General features: G+C 44.1%; 1 protein-coding gene across 9 annotated transcripts in view; it reads right to left on the minus strand.

Annotated features, from left to right (window-relative positions):
- Ptprm (protein tyrosine phosphatase receptor type M) overlaps positions 1-18,307 on the minus strand; it is a 706,714-nt gene that overhangs the window by 61,739 nt on the left and 626,668 nt on the right. For all 9 annotated transcript variants that reach the window (XM_042259959.2, XM_076549820.1, XM_076549821.1 and 6 more), the window contains 2 exons: positions 17,297-17,373; positions 14,984-15,020 (listed from right to left, as the gene is read on the minus strand). In XM_042259959.2, coding sequence (XP_042115893.1) covers positions 14,984-15,020; positions 17,297-17,373 — 114 coding nt within the window. The remainder of the gene's footprint in view (positions 1-14,983; positions 15,021-17,296; positions 17,374-18,307) is intronic.

Genomic DNA, 18,307 nt, shown 5'->3' on the forward strand with positions numbered 1-18,307 from the left:
AGGATACGCAGAATAAAATTTAACATCTTTTAAGGGAGTTTTACTTCCTAGGCATGGTTTGAAGTACTTGAAGTGTAGTATCTCATTAAATTTAAAATTCACCATCCTATGAAACCAGACCTACCACCCTCGCCCCTGCCGTCGGATCAGAGACAGGCTCCGAGAAGCACAGAAAGTGGCCGGATCACGCGGCTAGTGAGTCAGGGAGGTGTCTTCCCCTTCCTTCCTATATTCCTTCCTTCCCAAGACAGGGTGGGTCTCATGGCAGCTGGCCTCCAACTCACCATCCTCTTTGCTCAGCCACACACGTACTAGACTTAAGAGGCTGGAGGGTGGCCTGACTCTATTCCATCCCAGGTCCTCCAAGAGAATAACTTAGCAAGCTTCCAGCAGACAGGTGTATACCCTATAGTCACGAGAGGAAGAGAGCAAAAAAACCCGTGTTGCCCCCGCAGAAAAGCCCTTTGCAAAGTGGTTGAACTTTTGCTGTTTGCTGGCCTCCTGTTGAGACAGAATAACATTCATCTTCATGAGCACTGCAAGCTCTGGAGTTTCTCTGCCAGCCCCTAGCTCTTCGGAGCCACCCAGAGGTTTTGCCAGATCACAGGCTTCCTGTCTCCAATGTCACCTACCTATGCCTGATGGCCGCAGCCTTTACGTGTAAAAAGCCCAAGTGGTTTACACCCCTCAGCCCCCTCCCTGTTCCTTAGCCACCCCTCGACACACACACACCATGAAAACCAGCAAACTTGACCCTGCTAATCTCATCTCCTGTTTGCTCTTTCCTAATAGGTATGGAGCACAATGCCAAACGTGTTCTTCCCCACAGGCCTCTTTGTGGGCCCTTCCCTGTGTGCCATTCAGAGCCCACATTTCACACCTGTTTCAATTCAGTAGGCTAGAAACCACTTCTTCCCTGAGCCACTGTCCCAAGCCCTTCACGACACTTGATGCCCCTCCTGGGGACAGTGTGGTTTCCTTGGAAGTTCTCTTCTGTGAACGGTCTACGGGTCTGTGCACTGGCCCCCACAACACAGGCTCAGCCTCAGCCTGGTTTTGGAAGCTCGGTATTTTGTCTGGGATCTTCCTAGTGACACCAGGGGGCAAGGGTGAGCAGTGCCGGTACCTCCCTCTGTCCAGAGGCCTGTCATCGTCTAAGGAAGAGATCATTCTCAGCACATGTCCTTTCACAGCGGGTGCAGGACAACTTCCGACTGCGCTATGCAGAGCCTCGGAGACACGGGGACCTTCCAAAGGCACAATGGATGCCTTTTCTAGTATTATCTCCCAGGTGCTTAATGTCTATGTGGACTCTTCAGAAAGCTACCTCCCCGAGAAGCCTGCATGCCTAATTGGCTCGCTTGCCCTAAACAAGACCTCTGCTCATCTCGATGTGCTTGTGGGCTTTGCCCGGGAGTAAAAACCACAGGAGTGGAAAAAAAATACGGCTGGAATATTGACCCTAGAAAGACAGGGCTCCCTGCCTTCCCAGAGACCTTGCTGCGAGGGTCAAACTTGGTATTTGGGTTCACTGTGGGATGCCCTGAGTTTGGTTCTCCTAAAGTGCTAGGAGCTGCAATTATTGTCTTTTAAATGGAACCAGAATGTCTTCCAGGGCGCCTCATTTTCTTCCATTAGATGCAGGGATAGGGTTTCATGTGTTTTCTTTTAGATTTGGAGATTTGGTTTGCTGTGATCTGTGTAAGACAGTTAAGATATATCTAACACATATCACAAAAATACTCATTGTAGTTTACAGAGATCCTCATTTTATCTGGGAAGATATATAATATTACCTGCCTGCAATGGATAAAATCACATGCTAGAGAAAAGATTTATGTTTTAAATTATTTTTATGTGTGCATATGCGTGTGTGTGTGTGTGTGTGTGTGTGTGTGTGTGTGTGTGTGTGTGTATGAGTCACAGCTCACATATGAAGGTCAGAAGACAGCTTATGAGAGTTGGTTTTCTCCTTCTATCATGTGCATACTGGGGATGGAACTCAGGTTTTCAGGTTTAAGGCTGAATGCTTTTGCCCAATGAGCCATCTTGCATGTCCTTAGTTTTAGCTATAAACTCAAAATTCTGAAAGAAAGGCACATAATTTTTTCAAGCTTTCTTTTGGGGATGCAAGAAAGATGTCTGGAGACCAGAAACTATAAATGGATTGAATTGTGGATAAAGTGAGTGGAAGGATATCACACTGGTGCATAAGCAGGGGTATGCCACTGAAGACTTGCTGAGCCTTATACACGACCCTGATGAAGAAGACTGAGAGTAAAGGCTGGGTAGCAGGTCCTGGGCGAGGTGGACTGTCCTGTAGTTGTGACTTGTTACCATCTGAGAGAGGAAGGGGACACACAGGGGCCCTCTTGGGAAGAGATGGGCTTTTTGGAAGAATTGTGTGTTTATGGGAAGAAGACAGATATTAAAGACACACACGGGAAGACATAACTCTCCCGACGGATCCTATGCCTGGGTGAGGCAGAGAGAGAACGGGAGAGGATGTGGTTGATGATCTGAGTAGATCTAGGGTGGAAACTGCACTGTGGAGGTTCCTACTGATGTGGCTCAGCCGTCACTGTGACCAGGTGTCAGCAACCATAGAAAAGAGAATGGGAGGAAGTGGGCTGAGAGGTGTAGAGACGGGGCTAAGTCCAAGGATCATCTGAGCCTCTTGCATATTTCAGAACATGTCAGCGTCTAGGCTAGACAGGGGAAATTGGCTCAGAAGGTACAGGGACAACGAGAACACAAACAGTGACTACCAAGAGAAGCACTGTGTGCCACAGTTATTCAGAGAAGGAGAAGTCTGGAACTGGGAGGTGGCTCAGTGTATAAAAAGTGCTTGCCACTCCAGACAGACAAGCCGAGTTCAATCCTCGGAACCCAGTGGTGCACATCTGTAATCCCAGCCACACTCCTAGGATGAGACAGGGGAGACAGGAGAACTGGCCAGATGCTCGCTGGCCAGATAGCTAGCCCAGAGAAGGCAACACAGGACACACAGAAAAGGAGACATGTTTGTCAGAGACAGCAGACCTCCAAAACTTGCCTTCTGGCCCCCATGGGGCACCTCTCTCTTTTCTCTCTCTCAAACAGATAATTAAAAAAAAAAAAAAAAGAGGAAGTGTTATTTATAAAAACAGAGAGGGGTGGGGTTTGAAAATACTATGATACACTAAGACCCTTTGAATGAGTAGAGATATCTAGCTAGGGGCTGTCCCATATCATGCTCGATTGCTGATGGGGTGTACAGAGGTGGTACAAAGGCAGAGGGAGGGGGAGGGACCCTGAGGTGGCAAAGCCTACAGAGAGTCCAGGGTACTTGGCTGGCATTGGCTCAGCCAAGGTTTTGGTGGGCTCTTTAGGTACAGGTTCATTCCATTAGCACAGAAGACCATGTAAGGGGCAGCATGGATGTGAAAAGAGCCAAGCCTGAGATTTATGCATTAATTGTAAAGCTCCTGCTACATACGTAAAAGCGGCCCTAAATTTTTGATCCGTTATCGGTACCGTTGCCGTTGGCGATAAACTAAAATGGGTATTATAAAGTCAGCCATTCAACAGTCAGAGAATTAGACATCCCTTCAGTGGCTTCTGAGTGAGTTTTTATTGCAAAACTTTATGTGATTTTTCAGCACGATACTGCCACAACACTCAGACTCATAATTTCATATTTAGTAGCTTTTCATTTTTTTTTTTTTTTTTTTTTTGCGGAAGCCAAACGTAAAAGGTAAAATGTGCCACTGTGCCTTACAGACCGAAGTGGTAATGTTGACATGGAGAAGAGCCGACTTTTGCATTAATAATCCTTAACATCACTTATTCGATAGATGCATCTGCCCTCCCCCGAGGCTACTTATGGCAAAATGTAGAATTTATGAATCATCTTTGGTTTCAGCTGTAGGAAAAAAAAAGCAGAACTGAGATGACTGGGTACATGAGGTATGATCTGCTCATTTTCCAAACTCAAAGACTATTGCGAGAAAATGACTAAAAGAAACAAGGAAGTCCATCATGTACAAGGGCCAAGGCACAGAGTTATTCTGGGATGGAGGGAACTGGGGAGTATACGATTGAACCCGAGTTTGACAATGGACATGGTTGCATGACGAAATATTGATTTTGAAGCACAGCGCTGAAGCAAAAACCCCTTCCTGTCTAGAATTATGGGGTTATTGTTCACCAGTCCCCTGGAATCTTAATCCGTGAGTGTACAAGAGGAGGAACTTGGCATCAGAGCCATAATAAAATGTAACTTTTTTTAGAAGTGTTGTCAGAAGCTGTGACCACAGTGAGGTTAGACAGTGTTTGACTTTATAAATCCCCACGGTTTCCACACAATGGCTGTTCCCCGCATTCCCTGCAGGAGGTTTCCCTGTCCATGGCTCGCTCACTCTGACTGCAGAAACATGGTTGCTGTCTGTACTTTTTTTTCCTTTTCTTTTATAATTTAATTTTACATATCAGCCACGGATTCCCTTGTGTCGCCCCCCCCCCCGCTGTCTGTACCTCTACAGACGCTTGCCTGTGTGTTACTCTCAGACCCGAGGCTTGGCCCCTATCTCCTGCCGTACCGCCCAGTCATTTTTTTCCCCTCTACACCACACTGGCTGCGTGCCGATTGTCCATTTCACCCACACCCCTCCTTTCAGGCTGAAATATGAAATGAAATGATTCATGCTTTTCTCTTAGTAGTTTCGGGAGTATTTGTTTCTGGGTGTCACACAAACATATGAACCTCTAACTCAACAGTGAAAGGCTAAGTTGGATTTAATTAGGAGTAAGTTATAAATGTATAAGCCCCTGCCCATACATACATACATACATACATATATACATATATCCTCAGAAACTTCTGTCCGTGATTTCAGTTATAACTCTTCAACTCTTATTTAGGTTAATAACTCAGTTATTAACTCCCTTAAATTTTTTCAATTAAAAACAATTAGGAAATACTTTAATATACACAAGTCTGAGGAATTACACAGCACATACTGGTTTTTTTGATAGGTGTGTATGTACATATGTTTGTGTGGGGTTTGTGGATACCTGTGGGCCTGACATGTGTGTGTGTGTGTGTGTGTGTGTGTGTGTAGGTCAGAGGACAACCACAGACATCTTCAGGTGCCCTCTACGTTTTGTTTGAGACAAGGCCTTTCACTGGCCTGGACCTTCGCCCTGTAGGCCAGGCTGGTTGGAATTGCCTGTGCCTGCCCTCCATACAGCCACTGCTGGGACTGCAGGCACATGCCTCCATGCCTGCCTTTTACGTGAGTTTTGGGGGTCTGAATTCACGCCTCCTGCTTATAAGGCCAGCACTCAACCTACTGAGCCACCCCCCAAGGCCCATATTTCTCTTACTAAAGATACATTCAACTGATCACCGTGGTCTTCCTTAGAAGTCCTAAGATAGATAATTCTAGTCTTTCCTTTCTCATTTTAAAAACTATTATTGTCTAACATTATGTGTCGTAAGTTTACCCCTCTACAATTAGCCATTATTAAAATTCCTTTCTTCTTTCTTATGTTTATATACTTTCATTGGTTTTGTTTTTCTTGAATTTATCTTTACTAGAATAAAGTTTAGGAACTTCTATAATATTATTAACTACATCTTAAGTCCCAGTAAAAATTAAAAAAAAAATGAATAAAAAATTTTCTTTAAAGATTTATTTATTTATTATGTATACAGTGTTCTGCCCAAATGTATGCCTGAACACCAGAAGAGGGCACCAGACCTCATTACACATGGTTATGAGTCACCATGTGGTTGCTGGGAATTGAACTCAGGACCTCCAGAAGAGGAGTCAGTGCTCTTAACCTCTGAGCCATCTTTCCAGCCCAGGATGAAGGAATTTTTACGAATGTAAACTAATTTCTGAATACTACCTTTCTTTGCCTACCCAGAACCCCAACATCTTTACATAAGAAAATGAAATAGTATCTTTGAGATGGAAACACGCTTTCTTGTGGCGGGCATAGAAGATTCTTTTGGTTGTGTTTGTACGTGCACACTGTATGCATGTGTTTGTGTGTGAGAGTGTGGGCATGGGGAGGGTTTCAAACATCTTTTTTCCAAGGTGAAAAAATGCTGCTTCCAGTTTTTGATGACGTTAATTGCCTATTTAACCCAAATTTACCTTTGTTCAAAAGTTCATGGTGATGACAATCTTTATACTTTGAAGGGAGTATAGGATGTGGGTGAAACTCAAGTGATTCTCGTTGGTACAGGAAGGAAGCCCCGACAGAGGCAGAATGGACTGCTTTCATGATAGTCTGGGAGTATCCTGTGGCTATGCACTGTGTTTAGGATAAAGCCTGGCTTATCTCTGCCACTGAGAGATGTGTGTTGGGGTTGGTAACATTGTAAGGTGAGTAGAGCTGTAGCTAATGTTGACTGAGAGGCTGCCAGCAAACCGGGTTTCCAAGCTGCACACTCTAACTCTATAGTAACTCTATAGTAACCATATAGTAACCATATAGTATTGGTGGAAGTATTAAGGCACCTCCACATAGTTAAAAGGGAGGTTTATTCAAAGCTGGAACAGCTACCCACTACAATATAGTAACCATATACTAACCACATAGTAACCACATAATAATCACATAGTAACCACTCTCCTTTAAGGATTCTGGGTAGAGGGGGTCTTGGACCACTTCCTGATACCAAGCATGTCTGCATACAGAAGGAAGGTTCGGGCCAACATTCAAAGATCTGATTGCGATCATGCTGTGTAAGCAAAGTATAGTTAGAGTGCAATCAATGATGGGGAACGGCTGACGTAGCGTTGCAATGTTTCAGAGCATCTCTGGGAACCCCATCTAGATGGGATCGTTATTTGGGTTCACTCTCTACGGACTACACTCAGCATTGTTCCGGAATCATGCCTCCACAACAGCTGAACCAACCCTTTCAGCTTGCAGTGGTACCCCTGTGGCTGGGAGTGCAGAGGTTTCTGCAGAGCTTGATATGGAAGGCAGAGGCAGACAAAGCAGATCTGGTACAGATTAGGCCCCTGACGAACAACTGTAACACAGCTGAGAATCTAAGAGGTGGTGCGTGTTGGATCACAGTGATCTGTCTACAGGACTGAGCCAGTCAGTCATGGCTTCTGCTGGGACTTTCGGTCCCGATCCCTGGCATAGGCTACATGCCATGTGCAGGGGGAGCTGGGAGGAGCCACAGGACCAAGTGCTTAAAGCCACAGAAGGGAGGGACCGTGACCCATGTCCACACCACAGGAGACTCCCACTGGCTGTGGCCCAGGGCCTTCATTAGTGTTGGTCTCCAAAGAGAACGCTCAGAAACTGAGGCGAGGTATTTGTGCAGGCTGCATGGAGGGGAGCAGGGAGAGAACAAGAAGAACGGCAGCTCTCCGCATGGAGTGGTTTGGCAGCCCGGAGGACCTGGCTGCCTTCTGTCACAGAGAACAGCAGAAAGAAAGCCCTGCTGCATTCCCATGCTTCAGGGGCGACTGCCAAAGGAATAAAGGCTTTCATTAGCTCCCATCCTCTTTAATTAAGCCTTCCTCAGTACACAAGTGGGATCCTCTTTTATTTAACAAAAAAGAGACTCAATCTAATAAATGAATAAAACAGAGATAAATTGGCTCCCAAGACATAGCTGAGGGCAGGTACTCTCAAATGTTCTATGGCAGGGTAGGGACCAGCGTCAGGAAATTTCCAGCAGTGAATTTTAGATAAGTCAAGAGACAGAGGAAACTGAATTGACACTCTTTTTTTTTTTTAACCCACCAAACAGGACAGATAAACTGTCTAAAGAAGTCCTGGACTGTATAGCAAGCCCACGAAGTAGGCATCATGCTACCATCCCAAGACAAGCTCCACACTGCCATGCTGAGGTCACTGGTGACCTTGTGACCCTGTGCTCAGCCCAGTGTTTGGTAGAGGAACCAAGTTGGTTGTTGAGCTTTGAATGGCCTGGCATTTTAAAGGAATGGCTTGGCTTTGCCAAGGGTCCATGGTGTTGAGACCCAGGAAAGCAGGCACCAGGGGACGTATGTGGAAATGAAGTTATAACTCTTTCCTTTCAAAGGGATGAATCTGAAAAAAAAAAAAGAGGTGACCTCAAGCATCTATGTATTTAATTCCCCCGTTGAACAAAATGTCCCTTAGAGTAAGTCTGTCACATGGTATTGATTTTCCCCTCAGCTGTCCACACAGTTGATAGCTACTTCTGCATAGATGATCCAGGTCCTCATACAGGGACAAAGGTCACTTAAATACATTTCTTTCTCAAGTTCCAACTCTTTGTACTAAAAATCCCCCCAAGTCAAAGAGGACAGACTGGGAAATTATTTTTTTTTATTTTTACTAATTCTAAAATTTTGTACTTGGTGTCTGTCTTTTTAACTTCAAATAAGGTATAGACCTAAATTCCTCTTAAAGATTTAAAAAGCTTTTGGTGTGACGGTTTCAAATTTAGTGTGGGAGAGAGATCATGCAATGTTCATCTCTCAGTTTCTGGCTGATTTCAAATACCATATTTTCAAAAATCCATCCATTCCTCAATAAACACACTGGTTCCCTATCTTGGCCATTACGAGTGATGCTGTAATGAACATGTGAATTGTGTGCTCCAAATAGCTATTAGAATAAGATCTTCAATGTCCTTCCCACAAAAGGATGATAAACATCTGGGATGATGGACAGACTAATTATCCTGGTATGATTACTTTACAATGAGTATGTAGATCGAAATACTATATTCCATAAATATATCAAAATGAAGTAAAAAGAAAATTAAAAATACAAATAAAGAGCATTTATGCATGATTGTCAGCCATCTTTACATTATTCTGTGTGAATTAAGCTTAAGCTCCATTGTTTAGGGACACACTTCTGTCCCATAAGAACATAGGTGGATGGGATCTCATCCCTCCGCTTATTACATTTCTTTTTAGTCTGAACATGTCTTTAAGTGTTCTCAGAGCAGGTTTACTAGGAATACAGGCCGAAGAGATCAATCTGACCATTGGTCAATTAGGCCAATAACTTCGGATATAAACTTGGGTTGTTAAAAGGAATTTTATGGATAAACTGTCACTGCAACTGTGCATTCTAAGAAAGGCAGAAACAAGTACATGGTGTAGCATGCCTCCCAGAGATGTGGCTGGAATCCTTAGTATGGTGATCACTGTTTGTGGGAAAAATCATACCAAATTTTCTTTTTCAAAGCGTCGGTCTCTTTAGTGTTGGAAGCTGAAGCGTGCTCTACTTTACTAGGCAATGTTTTTAAACAAGTCTAAGACAGGACCTAACAAATGAATCCATAACATGCTCTGCAACTGGCTGATGGCATAGGAACCCCTCAGGGCAAACAAGACCAACAGGAACAGAGAAGCTAGAGGGGAAGAGCATAGCACGTTGGTGCTGGGGAGCGGGGTGCAGAGAAACAGAAGCTGTCTTACAACAAGAAACAGCCAATCCATTCAAAAGGCAGTAATTCCATAACGCCTTACACGGTAATTTCCTCTAACAGAACCCTTGGTTCTGATAGGTTGACCTTCTGAATGCTGGCTGTCAGCTGCTGTATACTCCTGTGGTCTTTTGCTACCAGCAGCTCTCCATATGTATATACCATTTACATGGATGAATTTAATCCTCACCATCTGAGGTACTGGAGTTCGGGGGTCTGTTCTGTTTCCTGTGATTGGCTTCCTTGTCTAGCACCTGTAATAGCATCTATGATTCTCTCCATTTACCATGCATTTCCATGTTATGGGTACATGTAATCTCATGATTACATCTCAATCTGATGGGCACACATAACTGGATAGTCTAGAAGATGGTTTCTTATTTAACTGTACAATTTTTATGAACAGACACATACTAAAATATGCTTCATACTAGGTCCATGTGGACTGTAGACTCTTAGAGGTCTTGTTCTCTATCCTTAGCCACTGATGAGGCAAAATGGCAAAAGTATCCTCATAGAACTTTCATAGAATGGAACTGCAGGTGCCTGGCCTTGTTGGATCAAAACCCTTCAGAAGAATTATAGCGAACTAGAAATGATAGCGCAGGTGTCTGGCCTTGGTATATCTTAGTCCTTCTAGAGATCAACACCACCCATGTTGCCCTAAGCTTCCTCCACTGGCACCTCCCCACTCTGATTCAAATAACAATTAACACTTTGTGTTTATTTCTATACCAGTTTTTTAGGCTCAATAGACTAATTATATACAGGTCCTGAGATTCAGGTGACTAACAGAAAAAGGCTGTTAACTGACTAACCATGTCTGGATATTATTAATCACATAAAACAGTACATGTATTCTCTGCCTTTTCCTTAAATCTCTCATTGGTTTAATTTCTTTCCTCGTAACCTTTGTAGCGATCCCTTTAAGAGATAGCCAGGACTTTTTACAACCTACAGCTGTTGTCAATCTCCAATTAAGCTGACCAAGTCTTTGCCAAGCGTGACTCTTATCAGAATATTTGTCCCTGAGAGTGTACTTTGTAGTTTTTATTAGCAGGTTGTTAATGAATGGATATGGATATACATATACATATATATATTCATATATACAAATACATATATATATATATATATTCATATATACAAATACATATACATATATATGTGAGAGGGGAACAAAGAGGAGAAGAAAGATGGAAAGAACTAGATAGACATGAGAGGACAGCAGGAGGGACTGAGAGGAGCTAAGTATGAGAACAGAAAAGAAGCTGTGTAAATAGAACTGACCGAGAAGAATAAAGGGAATGGACTAAAGAACTCAGTGTGCTTAGATTCATTGAATACCCCTCAGATTAGATTCCCAGCTGGTTGTTAGATTCTTCCATGGACTCTGGGAGAAAGCAATAGGGGCAGGACCTCTATTTTTTTCCAATAGGCTAAAGCAGGACTCTCCTAAAGTCAGTTTTTAAAATGCAGCTAAACAATAAAACTGCTTTGTGCAGACCCCCTTGGCTGCCCATCAGGAAGCCAGCAGGAGTTCTCTCAGTCAGGTGAAGAAGTGTGGTTCTTAATGTGCTGCATCCCACCTGAGGCCCACTCCATGGGTTGCAATTTGATTGTGAAATATGATCGGTTCTGACCTAGCCTAGCCACTGGTACACTTTTCCGCCCCTTGCTGTGAGCTGAGTGTTTGAAATCTCTCTGTCGTGGCTCTAAGCGGGCAGCAACAGATTCCTAAGGCCCTCTGATTTGCTTAGTCATGAATCTTACATGTTACAACTGTATGAATGTATCATTCAGACGTGATGATGCTCCTATTGGACCATCCATCTACTGACTTCTGGACAGAAAATAATTAACACAGGGTGGACAGGAATAACATACTGAAAAACAAAAAAAACCAAAGAGATAGCCCCTAACACAAAACAGGCTAGGCTTGTAGATTCATGACTTTGAGTAAATTTCTTTCAGAATTATGTTAGTACTAAATATTGAGGGACACAGAGTAAGGAAGGATGTAAAACTTTTGTCTTTCATTAGTCCTTACTGCCTGTTTTGCTGGCTTCTTAGAATGTAGAAGAAGTATTTGTGGTCCATGAGCAGACACCAACTACCTTTCTTACTGGCCATCTGGGCCACTAGTAACACGATGCTTGTGGCATACATAAGTAAGGGGAATCTAGTTTTCTTTTATTTTATTATTATTTATTTTTTCCTTTTATTTTATTTTACAATACCATTCAGCCACGGATTCCCTTGTTCTCCCCCCTCCTGGCCCCCCCCATTCCCACCTCCTCCAGGGCAAAGCCTCCCCTGAGGACTGAGATCAACCGGGTAGACTCAGTCCAGGCAGGTCCAGTCCCCTCCTCCCAGACTGAGCCAAGCGTCCCTGCATAAGTCCCAGGTTTCAAACAGCCAACTCATGCAATGAGCACAGGACCCAGTACCACTGCCTAGATGCCTCCCAAACAGATCAAGCCAATCGACTGTCTCACCTATTCAGAGGGCCTGATCCAGTTGGAGGCCCCTCAGCCTTTGGTTCATAGTTCATGTGTTTCCATTCATTTGGCTATTTGACCCTGTGCTTTATAGGAATCTAGCTTTCTAATCCCAGCATTCCAGTCTGAAGGTATGGCTCCCACTGGCAGTGTCACAGGTACCACCAGTGTGGGGCGCTCTTGTGCAGCACACTCTGTGGTTACACAAGGTCTCCATGGTCTGGCCGCAGTGCACTGGGCATGGCCTTCTCCATGAAGGTCAGGCCTCCACTTGCCAGGCTTCAGCCACCTCGGGATGCTTCTGCTCATTACCACCTGGCAGTCTGAAGGCCGAGGCGGCTACCAAGCAGGGAAGTATCATTCAAACTCATTCTGCGCAAAGTGGTTTTGCTAGTGTTATTTTCTTCGGAGAGACATCTCCCTTGGGTGTGGAGAAAAATCAATCAAGGAAAGCTCTGAAGGACAGTGTGTAGAGCTGGTTATTTAGTCATAGAAATCTTGAACATTCCAAAGAGATTTAGTTATATGATGTTTATGCCATCTATGGTAACACGAGGTACCAATTAAGTTGCTGGATAGGTAAGCTAAGGGAAACTTTGGATAGTTAACAACCAAAATTTCACAGGCATTATAAGAAGCGGCCAGTTCCAAACATCATCAATGTGATTAAATCAGACGCCGTGACACCTGCTTCAGAACATTTGGAAAGCCTTCAGAATCATGCCAGAGAGCTAACGGTGTGTGCCTGAAAGCACGGATGAGTTTAGTTTGGAGACAGCAGGATCCAGAAGGTTCTGAGAATCAATTATTCTCGCCTGGCTGCAGGAGACTGCACCAGGCAGTGCTTTCGGATGGTCCTGGCAGCCATCGTGTGGAGCTAGCCTGTGCCAGCTTCACACTGGGCACTCTACGGGAGAGTGTGCATGTATAGGGCTAGCCTCTGCCAGCTTCACACTGGGCACTCTCTGGGAGAGTGTGCATGTATAGGGCTAGCCTCTGCCAGCTTCACACTGGGCACTCTCTGGGAGAGTGTGCATGTATAGGGCTAGCCTCTGCCAGCTTCACACTGGGTACTCTACAGAAGAGTGTGCATGTATAGGGCTAGCCTCTGCCAGCTTCACATCAGGCACTCTCCAGAAGAGTGTGCATCTGACTAGTTAAGAGACCTTGGAAGGAGCTGTTACTAACTACAGGCCATACAGAAGGAACAGCAATTAGAGACAGGGCAGGGGCAAGTTCTCATGACCTGGACACAGAGTCCTTGGTTGTGATAGGAGAGCATGGACTGTGTTTTGGGGGCCATTCAGGCTCTTCATGAAGCAAGCCATTGCTATTAGGGAGGGACAAGGCCCTACAGTCTATCTTGGCTCCACCCGGGGCTTTTCACCCACAGCACCGCCAGCAGCAGCACAACACCACAGGGAGGAGTAGCCAGATGTAGCTGCTTGTCTGAGGATTAAGTAAATCTGGTTCCCTGTTTGTGTTTTTGACAGCAACATTTCAAGTGCGGTCATCCTTGCTGTCCCTGGTGGGCTGGGGCAGGAACTCTTCAGGTTGCGAACATCTGAAGATACCCAAGTCTCTCACAGCCAAAGGTGCTGTGATTTGCACCTAACCTCTGAATGCTTTAAACCAGCATTCAGGCTGTGCACAGAGTTGCTACACAGCATTGTTTGGGGGATAATGACAAGGCAGAAAGCTCTGGACACACACAATGCACACTCCCCCCCGAATATTTCCAGTTCACGCTCAATTGATCTGTGGGTCTGGAACCCACAGATAAGTAAATTCCCAGCTGTTTTTCCTAGGATGTAATGCTCCCCCAGTTTGGTCCTTAAAGACTCTTAGTTCCCAGCTTGGTACTACTAGGGGAAGACGTAGGTGGAAGCTTTAGAAGGGATCACAACATGTGAGCTCATAGGTCATTAACGGATGTTGGGACCCAAGCCATTCTCTTCTTTCCTTTTCTGTTTCTCTAGCATGAGGTGATGAAAGTCTTTCACCGTACCCTTGTAATGACATACTGTGTGGTCATAGACCCTAAGCAACACGGGCAATCAGTCATAGACTAAAACTCCTAATGTAGTAAAATGAACCTGTTTACTTTATGGTTGATTGTCTCAGGTCTTTTGTTGTGATATTGTAAAGCCAAGACAAATAGATCACCAGAAACAAAGATTAACTTAAAAATTTAGAGAAATACATGTTCTTCAGCCTTGCTGGGTCTTCTCTGTGTGTCAGCACCTCTTTAGCTCATCTCACATCTATTCACTAAGTTATCTTTTAGGATGACCCACACACCCTTCATAGATGAGCATCCTCACGTGCTGTAGAGACCATCACACAAAGACTGTTGCCATGATGACCCTTCTGAGCATTTCCTCTAGCTTTCTTTCATTTCCCTTACTGAAAAGGATTTGCCTTCTACCTTGGAAGTGTGTTTCCTACTACCAGATCTTCAATCATGACCATTTATCATTCTCAAGTCCTGTTGATCTGGAACCATCTCAGTAGAACAGCCCCACCTATTGCCAATTTCACTAACACTTCACCTGTGCCTCTCACTGGAGTTCTGTGCATCGTGCCTACCTAGATACATGCAGGCCACCTCACAGCTGCCCCCTAAACTTAGCTACTGGATTAACTGTGACTCCCCAGCAGAGACTCCCACAGTTCTGTGGACAGACAGGAGTCAAAACATACTTATTAAAGGTCATTCTTCTTCCCCATCTCTCTCCATATCCACTTACAGGATATAGAATATATTCTTGCAAATGTCAGACTAATTCCTAAAGCATTTAGACTGAATTCAATAGTGAGCCAGTGGGCACATTTCTTTAATGATCTCAACATGAAGTTCCAAATAAGTGCCTACAGCACCAAAACTTCTGTTGGGAAAATAAGGGCACATGCGTCAATGGTTCAGAACATAATATATCACATGTAAAATACTTTCATGAGGGTGGGGGTGATAAGCTTGAAGTGATTCAGACTAGCAAGCAACAAGAGACAGGCACAAGAGCCGAAATAAACTTACCCTGGGTTGCGATATAATGATTGGGTCGATGGTAGCCCTAAAAAAAAAAGTGAGAAAGAATATTTGATGAATTTAAAGTCGATGGGTTGGACAGAAGTCACACACTGAGTCTGTGGAAACGACCATGCATTCAAACACCAACCCCGGAAGCACTCGATAGTTTAGTTGCCGGACACAGGATCACTCAGTTTGTCTCATCAAGTGAAGGGGCATCAAGTACGGCCCTCTGGATGGTGTGCAGGAAGTGCAAGGAGCCTCATTACACACTGGCTATGAGATGATGGATGAGCAGCCAAAGCTATCAACTTATGGATTCTCTGAACTAAAATGACCAAGACCCTTATGAAGGTGCGAATGCCTGGGAATATGCGATAGAGCCTTGTCTGCATTTGGGATATCATTGGCCAGGTGCCAAGCACTTAACACATATTCTGTTCTATCAGTGTAGACAGTTCCGTCAATAGCAATGCTCAGAACCATTCTCAAACACTGCTCGTACCATGACACAATGCTACAGCAAGAGCTGGGGTTTAAAGTAGAGACTGTACGAGACCCCTCCCTTTACTCATGACCCCAAAGGAAGCAGGACAGATTAAACTGGACCCAAAGAAACTGGGAGGCAAAGATATCACAGGAGAAGTTATCTGGGAAAGATAAAAGTCAGTTCAGAGAAAATTACTTCTAGTAACATACTGCATCACGGTGGACCTTAATACATTTCTGTCCCTGGAGATTACCCTAAATATTGTTCTCAAAGATAACTGGAAAACAGAAAAAAAAATTGGAGAGAAAATACAGATTCCTCAGACACCTTAAATGCCCATCGGTTAGATTATTTTTTGCTCTTGAGTCAGCAGCAATGAATAAGAAAGGCAGAAATTCTGCAACACAACTGACTTGCCTCACATCTCAAAAGACAGAATTGAGATCAACATTCATAGAATTCCTTAGAGAATTACTCATTTGTCAGCCATTGAATGCCACAAGGGAGAGAACTGACTTCCTCATTCTGCAAGTTTACTGCCTTAGGAGGCCAGGAGACTGGAGGAACACATGGGATGAACTGAGCTAGCCCACGCTGTCTCAGGCTAGCCCGCGTTACTAACCGCCTTAGTCATTGTTCAGTTCCCATCTGTATCACTGATCAGCTGAAGATCCCCTTAAAATCCCGTGCTGATTGGTTTGTCAACTTAATACAAACCCGGACATATCTGAGAAGTGGAATCTTAATTGAGAAAAAAAAAATGCCTCTAAAAGATCAGCCTTGTAGGCAAGTCTGTAGGGCATTTTCTTGATTAGTGATTGATGTGAGAGGGAATAGAATGAGACACTTTGGGAATGGGAGCTAAACAAAAGTCATTTGTGTTTCATGTCTCCCTTATCCACACAGCCTAAAGGCAATCTGTACAGTAATTTAATTCTGCGGCAAACCACGCTGGTGTGTTATGGCTGAAGGTGTAGGGAGGCCCTTCGTCACTGGTGACACTAAGCTGTGTGTTGTGCTTTGACTGCAGTTTGTCACATACGGTGGGTGTGGCATCTGCCAGTTGTGTGGCCTTGGGTCAGCCCTGAAAAAGTTTGGACTTTGGAGGATTTCTGGATTGGGGGATTAGGGGTGCTTAACATGCATGTGGCTACGATGGGTGCCTGGAAATGCTAATGGAATGAAAACCTGGCCTAGCACAGCCACATGCCTGGGAATGCTGAGGAAGTGAATCTGTTCTCCGAGGTGTGTGCCTGGCACGGCCTCATACAGTACCCTGGATTTCCTACCTCTGAATTCATTCATTCTTTCAACTGAAAACAAGCTGTCTTTTAAAGAATTTATCCTAATGTAAGACATTAAGTTAACATGACGCAGAATGAACAAGGCAGCCATCTTCAATAATTAAACAGCCTGCATATTTAATGACACGCCTTGCCTGCCTTGGAAGTCCTGGTGAACAGCTGTGGATGACTTTGAAGGCAACTTAAAAGTACAGCGACAAGAGGCTGCAAATCACCGCATTAGGAATTAGATGGTTTTGTCCCATTAATATGCAAACATTTTTTTTAAGTTGTTGACAAAAATGTAAAAAATATCTTTTTAGTCCGCCTAAGCATGCGTAAATGAAGGGGGTACAGAAAGAGACTAAGATGTTCATCCCCAAACAGGCTCACTTGAGACGGCAGTGACTGCACTCTGTGGAGTGTGGGGAACACTGACATTTGCTTGTGGATGGTCACTGACACATGGCTACTAACTGTGCAGCAGATCTGGGGTGTGACGTGTGTCAGAATGTCTGGATTTATTGATAATTTTAAAATACATACATCGATGTAATTGCCATTGATATAATCCGAATTGTTGTCACCTTCCAGCATCTGCAGCCGAACCCGTGAGTGATCATCTGCAAAAGGAAACAGAAGACAGCCATGAACAAAGGCGACCCCAAGGCTGCCCTCAGCCTCAGAGCTTCTGTACAGCACACAGACTCTCCCCACGCATGGGTCTGCTTTAAAGATGGCTGCAGTTTGGAATTTGACATCTTTTGCAGGCTTAGCCCCAAGCCTGTAGTGTTACTGGGAACTAGTGGCTCCAACTGGTGAGATGGGAATGCTAACATGAGAACGCTCCACCATGTACTTCCTATCAAGATGATTTGCCTCACCACAGGGTCAGAGCAATAAAGCACACTAATCATGGACTGGAACTCTGAAAATGTGAGCCCAGAGAAACCTTTCTTCTTTTTAAGTTTGTTTATCTCAAGTATTTTGTGACAGTAATAGAAAGCCCACTAACAAGATAATAAATATCACAAACCTTCTAAACTTCCCATTTTGCTATTAAGGTTGGGATCTATAGTTCTTTAGTTAAAAAAAAACAAACAAATCTTCCTAATTTTTTTTTGATAACTGAAACACACAGAATACTGTAAAAGCTAGAGACTCATACTCTTAACCAAGAGTTATTTCTTGGAAGTTTGAACAGCTTCACTAAATCACATACAAGGCCTCAGATGCTGAAGGCTGCCTATAACATCCACCTTAAAGATAATGGCTACCAATCCTCAGCCCAGCCTTCCGGGAAGTTTGAATGGAGTCTGTCCTAGATGAGGTTTTCACTGCTGTGATAAAGACCATGACCATAAGCAACTTGGGGAAGAAAGAGTTTATTCCAGCTTCTAACTCTCAAATTACACGACATCACTGAAAGAAATCAGGGTAGGAACTCAAGGCAGGATCCTGGAGGCAGGAGCTGCTGCAGAGGCCAAAGAGAGGTGCTCTTTACTAGCTTGCTCCTCGTGGCTTGTTGATCTTGTTTTCTTATAGAAACCCAGGACC

This window comes from Peromyscus maniculatus, chromosome 13 (assembly GCF_049852395.1).
Source record: "Peromyscus maniculatus bairdii isolate BWxNUB_F1_BW_parent chromosome 13, HU_Pman_BW_mat_3.1, whole genome shotgun sequence".
NCBI lineage: Eukaryota > Metazoa > Chordata > Mammalia > Rodentia > Cricetidae > Peromyscus > Peromyscus maniculatus.